The following is a 16,460-nucleotide window of genomic DNA, read 5'->3' on the forward strand; positions in this document are numbered from 1 at the left end:
TAAGGTCAGTTTGCTTGGGGCTCTCTTTCCTTTCTAGTAGAGATTAATCAAACTCCATGCCTGCATGGACAAAGTAAATGATAGCTGGAGAGAAGAGAGGTAGTTTTGTTTTTTTTTTTTGTTTTTTTTTTTTAATTTATTTGAGTTCTTTTGGCCTTTAGAGAGAAGATACTAGTCCAGATTTCTTTTAGGTCCTTGGAAGGAGAAACCTCTGGAAAAAAGTTGACATATATTGGAGCTAGCACTTTAATCATGTTTTTCTGCCCAGTTTACTATACTTTGAACAATTTCCCCTTGGCTAAACTGAGTTTTGTTCCCAATGGAGAGCTCATTTATTCTGTATATTGTCTGGTATATATTCTCCTATCTATACTTTTTCTGATTTGTTTTTCAACCAAGTTAGATAATGAGTTTATTTGGTATTTGTTATATGTGTCCATTATGGAACTGGCATCTGGTACGAAAGGGGAGAAATCTTGGATATATAGCTTGGGAGCACTTCTTTCCTATGAAGGGATGTGAACAGTGCACCTTGAATCTAAAAATTATTTTCTCTAGACAAACAATATTTAGGGGAACAGACAGATTTAAATTTAGCCTAGCACTCTTTCTTTCTCTCTATGAAAAGATCAGTATAGCCAGTTTTGATCCCAACTTCTTGCCCCCAGATGGCAAGGAATCAAAGTCTCTTTTTTGAAGAATAGTAGGGGAAGAGAATAAAGAAATCCTACCTTCCTGTGATCCACATCGAGACAAACTCAGGTGGACGTACAATTTCTATGAGCAAAAAACCAAAACCAAAAACCACCCACACATTCCCTACATACATTGTTACAAATCTCATTTTAGTATAATGTTTATTTTTTATAGTATATGACAAATTCAGCAAAAAGACAACCATATTGTTTTGTACTTCTGTACTTCTCAAAAATCTATGCTATCTCTCATACATTTTATTTCAAAAGTAAATGTATATTTCCAGGTTCAAAAAATAAAATACAAAAATTATATTCTAATGTCATCAAAAATTATTTTTTCATCATTTAAGTACTTTCAACAAATCTATTAGAAAAAAGATGGAAAGGTTTAGATTTCAGAAAAGATGTGGCTTTTGAGATAGCAGCATACTTTAATGTAACATTTAAAGTCTTAAGATTACATTGTGAATACATAAATTGGCAAACTGATTCAGTTTTATGCTGGTTTTAATAATAGAAAAATCTGATTTTAGTGGATTGCTTTTGTGCATATATAAACTAATATTTTTCTAAGGATTCTTAATAATTATATTTAGGCTTTTTTAAAACTCTTTAAAATGGGATAGATGTTTTCAAATGCTTCATAGATTTCAGAACGCTCTTTGGCACCTACAAAAGAAAAGCAAAGTTAATCATGTATAGTTTTTTTTTTTTTTTTAAACCAGTCTCTTTCTTTCTTTCTTTTTTAAAATAATTATAACTTTTTATTGACAGAACCCATGCCTGGGTAATTTTATCCCTTGCACTCACTTCTGTTCTGACTTTTCCCCTCTCTCCCACCATCCCCTCCCCCAGATGGCAAGGGTCCTATACATGTTAAATAATCATGTATAATTTTTAAGATAATAACAGATTCTATTTTAAAAACCAAAGTCACAACTCTTATGACTCAAACTTCACTGTTATTACCAGTTAAATAGCCCAACTCCTATGGCCATCTTCTTTTTTAGTTGTCCTATTGTAGGAAAATAACATGGCTATGTGTGGAGTGTAAAATTGAGAGGACATGACTATTGTAGTTCATAGGCTACAATTAGAAGAGATATCAGTGGTCAATGAGTCCAGTCTACACTACAAAGAGACTCCATTTAAAACAGTCACGAAAAATGTTATATAGTCTTTGCTTAAGAAACACTAGTGAAGATAAGCCTGCTAATTCCCTAGGTAAATCATTCTTCTTTTTGGACATCTCTGTTAAAAAAAAAAAAAAAAAAAAAAAAAAAAAAACTCCCTGAAATCAATGCTATGCGTTTCTCTTCTCTATCTTATCTCCATAATTTATATATATAGATTGGGTCCCAAGGGGTATGTCCGCTCTAGGTTCAAGGCATTCTATGGGTAACAATAGCTTACAAGTTCCTTCCTATATATTCACTTGTATATTGACACAATTTGCTTGTAGCAAAGGCAAAGATAAAGTGGCATAAAATATACAGTATTAAACATTCTCTCCACAAACCATGATTGCACTTTCCCACAAATACAACAAAAGCAATGGGAAGAGTCAATATATACACTCAATACACTATTTGAGGGAGACATACACACAATGGTGTGTTGGAGTCAACCCATACTGAATTAAGAGAGGCAATTTAAAAAATCAGCAAAAACTGCAAATCATGGTCTGATTTATTTTTCTTGTTTATAATTAAGAAAGTAGAATGGGATAAAGAGGGAGGGAAAGGGTGAGGGGAGAGGATAAGAGAGGGATCCTTGGAGGTAAGGCAAGGTAGCAGGTAGAAGAAGTAAAGCAGAATATTCCTATCAGTATGATAGGAAATAAGAGATACATACAAACATAATAATAATGATCAGGAGTAGAATTTAGTACAAAAAAAAGTAGTAGTAATTATTGTTGTCAAAGTTAAAGCTAAAATATGTTTAATCAAAAGAGAAAAAATAAACTATGTTATATGTCAGCCATATTCACCAGTATTGTTGTAGAGGATATAAAATAACTTGATAGCATAAGGTTGGAATATTGCTGTGTTGTAGGAAATGGTGAATTGGTAAAATCAGAAAAAATATAGAAAGATTAGGATTTATGAAGGATATTATCCACTTTCAGAGAAACAAAGGGCAAACAAATATAGTTCAGTCTTACCTACAAGTAGTATTTATTATATAGGCTTTCTTGAAATGAAAATTTATTTCATATTTTGAATTATTTCATGTTCTGAGCATATGACAATGCTTTTTTTCTTTTTTCTATTCTCTAAGTTTTAAATAAATAATTTTAAAAAGAGTGAAGAAAATATTAATAACACAAGTTAAACTTAAAAGTAAATCTTGTGTACATTTTACCCCCACCAGAATCAGTATTTATATACCCTTGTATGTGGTAATAAACATAGACAACAAGGGCAATTCACATGTCTAGCACTGAAATGCTTTGAGATTTTTTTTCTTTCTTGTGGCATTCTCATGCTGCTCTCCCCTAGGCAGTGCTGAGTAAGTTGCTCCAAAGCATTCCCTGAACCTGACTGTCATTGTGGTTCAATTTCACAACTGGAGTCTATGGATGTCCTCACTGCTACGTATAAGGTTTCATGTTGGGCAAATTGCCTTCCCACAAAATACTATTGTTGATGGGATGAAGGCAGGAAGAATAATCCTATCCTACTGCACTCTGGGAGAAGTTCAAGGGAAAAAGCAAAGAGTGAATCCCACTCAATTGCTGGGTTCTTCCTCAATAGCTTGTTTGTTCCCACCAATTTACTCAACTCATAACTAAACTTCCTGTCTGTGAGATGCTGCCATGGAGGTGAGGGTAATGAAATTCTCTGTTCCTGTCACCTTGCCCATCTTTGCTAGTAATTTCCATTGCAGAGATCATTAGCTTTTTAAAGACTACAGGGGTGGGGTTGATCCTTCAGTCAGCTAATAGTTAGCTACTATCTTCAAATTCCACCAAACTGATGGAGTTCTTTCTTCATGCCTCCGATAAGAGAAGCAAAGTATAAGCATTTCTTTATACTTTCTTTATAAGTTGTGAAGATGTCACTTGGTTTTGTTTTGTTTTCTTTCCAATAGATCATTCAGGTCTGAGTCAAGTCTGACACCTTTTATAAGATGCAAATTTCACTATCTTAATAATTCATTGTCTATGTTATGACCCTTTATATCTTATAATTTTATCAAATAGAGGGAACTCAATCAGGTGACCTCTAGCCCATTCTTTCTAGCCTTCTATTACAACTTCCACATACAACTTCCATTAATTGAGGTTAAGCAGAATTAATCTTATTCCTTTTTATTATTATCACCACTGTTTGAAAAATCACTATCACAGAGGCAGCTAGGTGGTACAGTGAATAATGCACCAGCCCTGAAGTAAAAAGGACCCGAGTTCAAATTTGGCCTCAGATACTAAACACTTTCTGGCTGTATGACCCTGGGCCACTTAACTCTAATTGCCTCAGCAAAAAAAAAAAAAAAAAAGAAAGAAAGAAAGAAAATCACTATCACATCCCCCTAAATTTTTTTTCTTTATTTTTATTTTTTGCTGAGGCAGTTAGAGTTAAGTGATTTGCTCAGGATCACACATCTAAGAAGTATTATGTATCTGAGATGAGATTTGAAATCTGGTCCTCCTGACTTCAGGGCTGGTGCTCTATCCATTTAACTGACCCTTCTTTATGTTTAACACTTAAAAGTCATTCAGTGAATTTACAAATGGCATAATAATGCAAGATCTTTAGCTTGTTTTCCTTTGTGTACTCTCTATTTTATCAATATCCTGTCTAAAATGTGCCAGTTCAGATGAAGTCTGGCCAGCATAGAATATAGTGAAATCATCATCCTGTGTATTGGGTACTATGATTCTCTTACAATCTAAAATCACATTTTTTTTTTTTTTTTGATGGCTAAGTCATATTGTTGTTAGTTTATAGTGAACTTGGCCTGCTAAAACTTTTAGAATTCTTCAGAAAATTTTCTTCTAGCTGTACTTTGTCCCATTTTATATCTCTTAATTTCATCACATTTGATTCATCTCATTGTTTTAGCCTATTGAGATTTTTTGAGGGGATTCTTCTTAATCCAAGGTGCTATCCATTTGCAGCTTTGTGTCATGTGAAAATTTGATAATCATGTCACGTATGCCAGTTCAAACAATTAATTAAAAAGATGAATGGCAAAAGACCTATGATGCTCAGGAGATCCAGAAAGCTTCATCGATCTCATTAATGACTAATCAGGCCAGGTCATTTAATCAGCTTCAACTTACTGTCATTTTCCCCCTAAATTTGGACAAGCTGGAGCCAGCTTGATTTGATGCAAGATAATTTTATAAATTTTGCAATGTGAGCATATACACTTTAGAAATTGCCACACATTATAACTTGAAGTTTGGTTTATTGCTTTGTTAATTGTCAAGACATAAGGTGTTGTAGAAAAGTATTATTAAGTATCATTAAGCTTAAAATTTAAAATGTCAGATTTTCAGATGATGAAATTGAAACTATTTCTACACATATGGAAAGATGTTCTAAATCATTATTGATCAGAGAAATGCAAATTAAGACAACTCTGAGATACCACTACACACCTCTCAGATTGGCTAAGATGACAGAAAAGATAATGACAAATGTTGGAGGGAATGTGGGGAAACTGGGATACTGATTCATTGTTGGTAGAATTGTGAGCAGATTCAGCTGTTCTGGAGAACAATTTGGAACTATACTCAAAAAGTTGTCAAACTGTGCATATCCTTTGATCCAGCAGTGTTTCTACTGGGCTTATACCCCAAAGAGATACTAAAGAAGGGAAAGGGACCTGTATGTGCCAAAATGTTTGTGGCAGCCCTTTTTGTAGTGGCTAGAAACTGGAAAGTGAGTAGATGCCCATCAATTGGAGAATGGCTACAGAAACAGCTACACCCAAAGAAGGAACACTGGGAAACGAATGTGAACTATTTGCATTTTTGATTTTCTTCTTGAGTTATTTTTACCTTCTGAATCCAATTTTCCCTGTGCAACAGGAGAACTGTTCGGTTCTGCAAATATGTATTGTATCTAGGATATACTGCAACATATTTAACATATATAGGACTGCTTGCCATCTTGGGGGGGGGTGGAGGGAGGGAGGGGAAAAATCGAAACATAAGCGAGTGCAAGGGATAATGTTGTAAAAAATTACCCTGGCATGGATTCTGTCAATACAAAGTTATTATTAAATAAAATAAAAATATAAAATAAAATAAAATAAAAATAAAGCTGACCATTAAATTGTAAAAAAAAAAATTGGAGAATGGCTGAATAAATTATGACATATGAATGTTATAGAATATTATTGTTCTATAAGAAATGACCACAGGATGAATACAGAGAGGCTTGGAGAGCCACAAACTGATGCAAAGTGAAGTAAACAGAACCAGGAGATCATTGTACATGGCAACAAGACTATATGAGGATCAATCCTGATGGACATGGCTCTCTTCAACAATGAGAGAATCCAAATCAGTTCTAATTGATCAGTAGTGAACAGAACCAGCTACACCCAGCGAAAGAACACTGGAAAATGAGTGTAGACTACAAGATAGCATTTACACTCTTTCTGTTATTGTTTGCTTGCATTTTTTTTTCTTCCCAGGTTATTTTTATCTTCTTTCTAAATCTGATTTTTCTTCTGTAGCAAGACAACTGTATAAATATGTATACATATATTGTATTTAACATATACTTTAACATATTTAACATGTATGGGACTACCTGTCATCTAGGGGAGGGGATGGAGGGAAAGAGGGAAAAAGTTGGAACAGAAGTTTTTGCAAGGATCAATGTTGAAAAATTACCCACGCATATGTTTTGTCAATAAAAAGCCATAATAACACTTTTTTTTAAAAGTCAGGAGTATAATTTTTTTCCAGAGTGCTAGTTGTTAAATATTTTCCAGCACACACTTGCTTAAATATCTCTATTTTGTCCATAAGAATAAGCAGGCTATATCTTGTCAAATGTTTTGGTAGGCATTCTCTATCTACATGATTTACTGGTAAAGAAACCTTAGAAAATAAAAAAAAAGATCAAGTTTAGACTGGCATGATCTAGGCTTGAAATCTTTGCTGAATGTAAAACAGCAGGTTCTATCTAAGTTATAAAAATATATTTGGTTAACAAATGGTATTGATGATTACATTAATAACCATATTCAAAGGATTCTGGAATTCTTTGAAAAAATTTATTTTAGAACCATAATCTATTCCCTAGCTTCTTAAACTGTGGTTTACATTCCCATATGAGGTCACATAACTGAATGTGGGGGGTCACAAAATTATGATTTATTATCAGGAAATGTTTGATTTCTATATCTATATACCTGGGGTCTCATCAAAATTTCTTGGATGAAAAGACATGGTGTCACGAGTAGAAAAAGTTTAAGAGGTCCTCTATTTCACCACAAAATTAAATGCTCTACAGGATGATTGGGGCATAGAACTTTTTGGCATATAGGACCAGTAGCCAACTTTGCTCAAGAACAGCTCCTCAGAAGTTAATGGAGGATATTTTAAATAAGCATTCTTCCTTATTTCCTTCCTTACGAAGAAAACCTAAACGAAGTCCCAACATCTCTCTTTCCCATGCTTACTTTCCATTGTCTTTTGCCTGTCTTTGAATCTCCAGTACTTAGTACAATGCCTGGAATATAGTAGACATGTAATAAATGTTTACTGATTGACCCAGTCTCCTCCATTCTACCATGGGGAACCCCTTCAGGAAAAATTTAATTACAACAAATACCATCAAAAATGAAGATTCAATGTAAAAGTTTTTTATTTTTCATGTCTAGAGGATAGTACAGAAATAATGGACTAGTCACAGAACATTTTATACAATGGATTAATTCTGGAGAGGTGATATCTATCCCACAAAGCTAAGTTTGTGTCTAATTGCTGAGTGAAGACACAGAATATGCTGCTTTATATGGTATTATATAGTCACACTGAATTACATTTTTGGTTTGTTTAGTTGTTTTTCAGTCATGTCCATCTCTTTATGACTTCATTTGGGGTTTTCTTGGCAAAGATACTGGAGCAGTTTGTCATTTCTTTTTCCAGCTCACTTTACAGATGAGGAAACTGAGGCAAACAGGGGTAAGTGACTTTTCCAAGGTTACACAACTAGAATTTGAGGCCAGATTTTAATTCAGAAGATGAGTATTCCTGACTCCAGGACTGACACTCTATCTGACCCCAGGACTGACTTCTGGGGGAAATATGGCAATAATTTTAAGGACCCATGACTTTAGGGTGCTATTGTTCTAACAATCTGTCCATCAATGATTGTAAAAGTCTTCTGGTCTAGGAATGCAATAATATTTCTTTCCTTAGACTTTAGGGAAGATATATTAGTGATCCTGAGACCCTCTGACCTTAGAGTACAATTGTTTTAACAATCTATCTGTCAATGATTCTAAAGTCTTCTGGCCTTAGAACAGTTCTACAAACATTACTGATGGTCAGATAAATAATCTTTTGGTCAGTGATAACCAAGTTCCAGAGACAATAGTAAATAGACCACCCCTCAAACCTACCTGTAAGCTGTGGTCTAACCTTGTCTTATAAATCTATCTTCTTGCTCTTGATTCTTTGCTAAATTCTTTTGAAACTTTCAATTGATGTTACAATTACAATAAACTTTGTCCCTTGACTTGGGGATGGGTTCAAACCTTCAAATTCTTTTGAAACACCTCGTGACACCAGTCTGCTATCCCCAACCTTTTTTAAATCTTTTTGAACCTCAGCATATCTACTGAGTCATTTAGCTTTATTTCCTCAGCACTTTCTGACACTAGCTAAATTACCTTTTACTTTTCCAATTCCTCATCACTACTTTCCTCCTCTATCATCTTCCCCAAACTATTAATGGTTATTAATGTGCTGAACTTATGATCATAAAATAGATTGGTTTTCATCTTGGACCTGCATCTACAAAGAGACTGTGAGAGGGAGGGAAAAATCAATTCCACAACTCCCAACTGCAAGAAGCTAGAAAGTAGGAAAGGGTGTGTGTGTGTGTGTCCGCTGAAAATCCAGTATTTGAAGTTTGCAAAAGTTAGCCAGTTTGGTGATAGAAAAATTGCTAATATCTGTATGAAGTCCCTACTACTCTACCTTTCAGCAGGAGCTATTTACTTTTATTTCAAGATAGAAGAAGCTACTGGGATCTAAGATACAGTTCTTATAGAGCTATTTGATGGTTCAAACTCTCAGTGTGATATCTTACTGTTGATATAACTATGACTTATATGCAAGGAAGGGGGAAAAGAATAAACATTTATATAATGCTTACTATGTGCCAGGCAACATGCTTAGCACTTTTTACAAATATTTTCTCATTTGATTCTCACAACAATCTTGCAAGGTAAGTGCTACTATTATCCCCATTTTACACAAGAGAAAACTGAAGCAAACAAAAGTAAAAAAGAGACTTTCTCAGGGATACACAGTTAATGTCTGAAGTCATTTGTGAACTCAGATTTTCCTGATCTAGACCCAGAACCCTATTCATTGCACTAACAAATCTAAGGACTTAAAAAAAAATATATTGCCAACCCCTATGCCCAGCATTCTGTAAAAATAAAAACTGATCTGTCATAAAGAGGCGCCTAAGAATATGCTGAGGAAATAGATTTTTTGGTGCTGTTCCAAATTGTCCATAGGGGTGGGCTGGATCAGTTAGACACTGCTGCAGGGAGTTAAGGTGGATCATCTTGGAGATGACCTAATGGGCAGAGCCATTCCTCTTGGAAGGGGTTAAAAGGCTTAGGAACAGAAGCCAAAGCAACCTCTGTTCCAGAAAAGCAGTAAAAAAAAGATGGTAAAGTTGTTGCAGAGATCAAGCAGGATTGTTTTGAGAAAAAGCTATCAAGATGTGACCACTGTTATAAGGTAACCTTGGAGAACAGGTTCCATTGAAAAATGAGCTCAGAAGTCAGACTAGAGAATTTCAAAGAAAGTAGAGAAGAAGTATCAAAATTAAGTATAGACAATTTTTTCAAAAAAATTTAGCTGAGTAGGGAAAGAGAAATGTGAGATGATTGTTAGTGGGAATTACAGGGTTTTATGAAGGTTTATATTGGGTTATGACTGTGGTCTAGACAGATATATCAAGGATATATATATATACCTTGGGAGTATACTGGTAAATGTTAAACAACTGGCTCTTTGAAAAAATGGATGCATGGAACACTTTTAAGTTTAATTTGCTTCATTACTATTTTCTCCATCACTTTAAGTCTAGACAATCAACAAAACAATAATTCAAATCAGTATTTGCTGATTCTTGGGGTGTAAATGCTCACATTGAAAATTTAATAAATGGTTCTCAGAAGTCAGGAGGATCTGGCTCCTGCAAATCCCTATATATCGCTGAGAGAGAATTTAGAGTCAATGCACTAGGGACTGAATTCCAAAGGAATCAACTCTGGAAAACAGAAAAAAGGGCAGAGGTAATGATCAGTTGAGACCCTAAAAATGGTAAGCATGATCTCATTTTCATTTGTGATTCCATCTCATCTGGATTTATACAACCCCATAGAAATATGAAATGCATCACTGTATTGATGAATCAAAGGCAACCATGGTGTCCCAATTCCTCTATACAAAATATTTGAGGACAATTCTGTTGCAGCCTATGAAAGCATTAGGGCTTCATATACTAATTGACAAAGACCACACATACATGGACTACATAAGAGAACCTGGAGTTTGATAAGGAAGTTGTGTGTGATGATAGCAAAGCAGATACCTGGTCTCCAATGTGGTTAAATCCAGAGAATAGTTCTACTAAGTACTTACATTGGTTTATTTGAGATACTACTAACATACTTTAAGCAGCAAGCTAGGACTCAATATTTGTACATTTTAACCATGTAGTTTGTATCAAGGCTTATAAAAAGATAAATATAAGAAGTGGCAGAGAATGGGTTCAGATCACTGGTTTCTTTAACTCAGAAATAAATTCAGCAAACCATTGATTTGGTGACTCTGGTGCCTAAAAATGGAAGAACTAGTGGAGGAAGAAACTCAATTGGTAGATAAAAGTGTTTTCATAGCAATAGTGGGATGGGAGATAGGTTTCAGATAAAGAGCACTGAATCCACAGTACTGATTCCTGATCTTTTCAAGAATTGTTATAGAATAACAACCTCTCAGAAATCATGAAAAAGAACTACTATTCAATAATATCATTACAGAATTCCAAAGTGAATATGTAATGATCAAGGAAGGTAGAAGCCTTTATAAATGCCAACTAAGTGGCAAGCACTGTAATAAACACTTAACAAATATTATCTCATTTGATTTTCACAAATATCATGTGAAGGGGCAGTTAGATGGCACAGTGGATAGAGTACAGCCCTGAAGTCAGGAGGACCTGAATTCAAATCCAGCCTCAGACACTTAATACTTCCTAACTGTGTGACCTGGCAAGTTACTTAACCCCAATTGTCTCAACAACAACAACAAAAAAAAACAAAAAACAAACCCAAATTATCATGTGAGCTAGGTGTTATTGTTACTCTCATTTTACATTTGAGGAAACTGAAGCATACAGAGATTAATTTGCCGAGGGTCACACAGGTAGTAAATGCCTAAGGCTGGATTTGAACTCAGGTTTTTCTGATTCCGGACCCAGTGCTCTAACCACTGTTCCACCCAGATGCATTTTAAAATACTTTTATAGAAAAGCAAGTTCTTCTGCCACATTTGTTTTGGAAATTCAAATTTGTTTAAATGTGATTGATCTATTAAGGAACAATCTGGCCATAACACCATTTTCATGTTTGCTTATGTATTGTTTCCTCTGCATGGAAAAGCTAGAGCACAGAAACTTGCACTCAGCTAAACTGAGCCTTGTAGGAATTTTAGGGATTATTGAAGAATAGTTATAGTGGCTTAAAGATAAAGAATAAAATGTTGAACCAGGCAGTTTCTATTTTATCCTCTTGTGTCATCTGTATGGGCTTAAAATATAAATCTAATTTCTGTTGCTTTGATAGCCTTCTCCTTTCATCCAAAGTAATCTGGATGTTACACATTTTACTACATTCAATATTTTAGCACCTGTCTTCAAGCCACTGCGACCATGTGAGACTAGTGCCACAAAAACCTAGAGAGCAAAGACTATTCAGGAGGATAAAAGATATAATAATGTCAATGCTGCAGAGGTCAAGCAAAATTGGCTTGAGAAAAGGCTATCAAGATGTGATAACTGTGATAGCCCTGGTAACTTTGGAGAGGAGGTTCCACTGAACAATGAGGTCAGAAGCCAGATTGGATGGTTTCAAAGAAAATGGGAAGAAACTATCAGTATCAAGTGTAGACAATTTTTTCAAGAAATTTAGCTGAGAAGGGGAAGAGAAATGTGAGATGATTGCTAGTGGGGAATTATAGGGTTTTATGAAGGGTTTAAATTTTTTTTTGAGATGGGAGATTGGGCATGTTTGTAGACATCAGAGAAGAAATCTGTAAAAAGAAAGATTGAAGATTAAAGAGAAAGAGTGGGGATGATAGTGGAACCAATTTGGCAGAAAAGATGGGAAGGGATGGAATTAATATATCACCCGTTGCAGCAGGACAGAAGAAGACTGGAAAGATCCAATTTTGTATAGATTAGAGGATCTTGCACAATAGAAATAAAATAGATTGGTATATTATGCTAGTACTTCAAAATGCCCTGGATTTCTTGCTAAGTAACATATGGCTTTCCATTTTGGATATGTCAGATTTTTATAGCAGAAAGACAAAAGAGCTATTCTGGGTAAAACTTAGCTTAGGCTAGTCCAAGGGAATATATGAAGTACTCTAGTCACAAAGTAGAATAAAACCAACCTTATTCATGATGAAAAAAATATAACAAACAGATAAAATGCAGTTTACTTCCTTCTGCTTCCACATTCATGAACTGTCACACTAAGTCAGAAAGGCATTTCTCCCCTTCTTCCCCAAGTCAGTGGTAACTCTAGTAAACTTTCAATACTGAGTACCCAAAGATTGGGTTTTCCCCTCCTCTGCTTGCAAGAAAGCCAGACAAATGATAATTTCAAGACCTGCTTTATCTTCCCTTTTAAGGGAAATTAATGCATCTTAACATAAAACAGGAGATTTGATCCAGCAGTGTTTCTACTGGGCTTATACCCCAAAGAGATACTAAAGAAAGGAAAGGGACCTGTATGTGCCAAAATGTTTATGGCAACCCTGTTTGTGGCTAGAAACTGGAAAATGAATGGATGCTCATCAATTGGAGAATGGTTGAGTAAATTGTGGTATATGAACGTTATGGAATATTATTGTTCTGTAAGGAATGACCAGCAGGATGAATATAGAGAGGACTGACGAGACTTACATGAATTGATGCTAAGTGAAATGAGCAGAACCAAGAGATCATTATATACCTCAACAATGATACTGTTTGAGGATGTATTCTGATGGAAATGGATCTCTTCGATAAAGAGAGTGAATTCAGTTTCAATTGATCAAGGATGGACAGAAGCAGCTATACCCAAAGAAAGAACACTGGGAAATGAATATAAACTGCTTGCATTTTTGTTTTTCTTCCCAGATTATTTATACCTTCTGAATCCAATTCTCCCTGTGCAACAAGAAAACTGTTCGATTCTGCACACATATATTGTATCCAGGATATACTGTAACCTATTCAACATGTAAAGGATTGCTTGCCATATGGGGGAGAGGGTGGAGGGAGGGGAAAAATCGGAACAGAAGTGAATGCAAGGGATAATGCTGTAAAAAAATTACATGGCATGGGTTCTGTCAATAAAAAGTTATTTAAAAAAATAAATAGAACATAAAACAGGAGAAATGGCTCAGTGGATGAAGCTTTGGGCCTTGAATTTAAATCCAATCTCAGGCACTTTATGTCTTGGTAAGTCACTTACCATGTTTGTCTTCATCCACTGGAGAAAGAAATGGCAAACTGCTGCTCGAGGATGTTTGCCAAAAAAGCCCCATCGATAGAATTGGTGCGTTATGGTCCAGGAGCCACAAAGAATCAGACATAACTGAACGACAATGTAAAATGGTACTTGTTTTATATACTGCCCTTCTCTTAGCCTTTGTCCAATGGAGTCCAGGCATGAATGGCAAAGTAAACCCTTCTCTTTTAAGGAATAAGCAGCAGCAGAAAGGTTGTGAGACAAGAACTATTAGCTTCAGGTAAGCACACAGAACCAGGAAAGCATATTAGCTCCGGGGTAGTGTCTGGAGGAAGAGCTGGTCAGTACATGGAAAGAAGGGACTATAGACACATAGTGGATCATGGCAGCAAAGGAGCCATGAAGAGCTGGGAAAGCTACTGGAACAGGCAGCTGCCACAGAGAACAGATACCAACATTTTAGAATCAGCACTGCATGATCAACCAATGCACAAGAGAAATGGGGAGCCCTCGCATTGTCTGAACAAGTCAGGACTCCCAGATTAGAGCTAATAACTTTTTTCCTTTCCTCCCCTCTATATTCTTTTAATCTTGCTTTCTCTGCAAGAGGGGGATAATCTGATGTTTTTTCTCAGAGTGAGAGAGGAATGACAACCACGATTAGTTGTGCAACATAATACTACACTACTTTAAAATTAAAAAAAAAAGTTCAGAATAGAAAATCCTAATATTGTTGATTAAAAAAAATATTGTTAAAAAAAAAAAGCAGTCCTAAAGGCATTATGCCATTCATCCATATACACAATGAGAACACTTCTTGAAAGTTGCAACCAAAAAGATAATTTTGTTCAACTGTTTTTTGATATCAAATGAGTCATGAAATAAAGACACATAAACTTTCTAAAAATGTTTGTTACTGTCAAACAGTATGTCCCACAAAGTCATAGGAGTATGTTACTAAGCATGTTCAAAGAGAAAACAATGGCTCACTCATACCCAGTCCCCTTGAGCAAATCATTATGACTACCTGGCTTATAGTGTTAGCTTGAATGGCAGAAGACAGATCCTGGTTCCAGTTTAAATTCTGCTTTTGGACAGCATAAACAAAAGCAACCTTGGAGGTAATTTAGTCTAACTCTCATTTTATAGACAAGAAATCTGAAACTCAGATTGCAATGAGGTGGCACAGTGAATAAAACTGTTATTAGGGGACCTGAATTCAAATCTAGCATCAGATACTTACTAACTGTGTGATCATGGGCAAGTCACTTTACTTTTTTCAGCTTCAGATTCTTCAATTGTAAAATGGGGATAATAAATAGTACCCATTTCCGGAGGTTGTTGGAAGATTCAAATGAAATAATATATGTAAAACAGTTGGCATAATGCCTAGTACTGCTTATTTTCTTCCTCTCAGCCCTTCTTCAGGGTCTCACATAGGTTATAAATGGGAGAGTCAAGATTCAAATTCAAGTCTTTTGACCCCAAATCAAGCATTCTTTCTCTTCCACCAAGTTAAATCCAAGTAGGAAAAGATTCCTAAATACAGGGTGGCCCTTTAGAGGCTTATGTTTTCAGCACTTATAATAGTAACTGTGCTAATTTTAAAAAAGCTCTAGAATACTACAAGACTTTCTCAAAGAGATCTATAGTTTTAAAAAATTAACCTAATATACTAAATCACTTAACCCTGTTTGCTTCAGTTTCCTTATGTGCTATAGGAACTGAAGAAGGAAATGTCAAAACACTCCAGTATCTTTTCCAAGAACTGCTTCCCTCCCAAAAAAAGGGAATCATGAAGAGTCACACATGACTGTAATATCTGAAAAACAAAAAAAAAAAACAACCCTAAAACAAAACACTTGGAGTGTTGTCTGTAAAATCCTGGAATGCTAAGATAGATTGTAAAAAGGAGAAATATTTGATCTTTTCTTTGGCCTTTGGAATTTGGGGCACAGTCACTCTTCTCAGACCATGACTTCGTTCTCTCACTTGACAAAGCTACTCTTCAGTCATTATCCTTATTCTACTAAGTATGTTCAAGGAGAAAACAATGGAAAGAAGACAACATGGCTCATTCATAGCCAGTCCCCTTCAGCAAATCACCATGCTACCTGGCTAATACCGTCAGCCTGAGTGGCAGAAGACAAATCCTGGATCCAGTTTAAATTATGCTTTTGGGAAGCATAAACAAAAGTATTAATGATCAAAATCACAAGATTTTCTCTAGTATAGCTGAGTCACCAATGTAGGATTAAAATGATGGCTATTTTAAACAGTAGGGATATACCTGTCTTTTTCTTTGTACCAAGTCTAATCATTCACTAGCTCACTCTTCTTTTAAAAATTATTTTATTTATCATATTTATCACTGTTATTTCTTGCAATAACAAATATTGAATCAGGAACAAGGTTTTTCCCTCTTTCTGCTTCCTCATCAGAAATCAACTGGTGGGTAATTTTTCTCAAAGATTTACTCAGCCAGGATGGCTAAGATCTAATCAAAGACAGAAAAAGAAATTCTAAGTTTAGACAAATGGGTGGATTCCTACTCAGTGTTTACTCATATAGGTCTGGGAAAATGTGGATTCTCTCTTTTGTTAGACATAGAATTTGAAAAGTCTCTTTGACAAAGATTTGAGCAGTCAGTGTCACATATCTCAAAACTCTCTTTGTAAGACAGTCCACCTCTCATTTTAATATTCACTCTCATTAAATGTTAACGAATCAGACTTGATTATGATCCTCAAGAACACCTGCTTCCAAGGGAATATAAATGGTGAGCTCTCTGCCATGAGGGGCATT

At 35.2% G+C, this 16,460-nt stretch overlaps 1 protein-coding gene across 1 annotated transcript in view; it reads right to left on the bottom strand.

Moving 5' to 3' along the window:
* Window positions 1–892: 892 nt before the first annotated feature.
* Window positions 893–16,460, bottom strand: part of TBPL2 (TATA-box binding protein like 2) — a 69,980-nt gene continuing 54,412 nt past the window's right edge. Inside the window, exon 7 of the mRNA XM_051977712.1 lies at window positions 893–1,367. Coding sequence (XP_051833672.1) covers window positions 1,291–1,367 — 77 coding nt within the window. The 3' untranslated portion in view covers window positions 893–1,290. The remainder of the gene's footprint in view (window positions 1,368–16,460) is intronic.

Source organism: Antechinus flavipes, chromosome 2, assembly GCF_016432865.1.
Source record: "Antechinus flavipes isolate AdamAnt ecotype Samford, QLD, Australia chromosome 2, AdamAnt_v2, whole genome shotgun sequence".
NCBI lineage: Eukaryota > Metazoa > Chordata > Mammalia > Dasyuromorphia > Dasyuridae > Antechinus > Antechinus flavipes.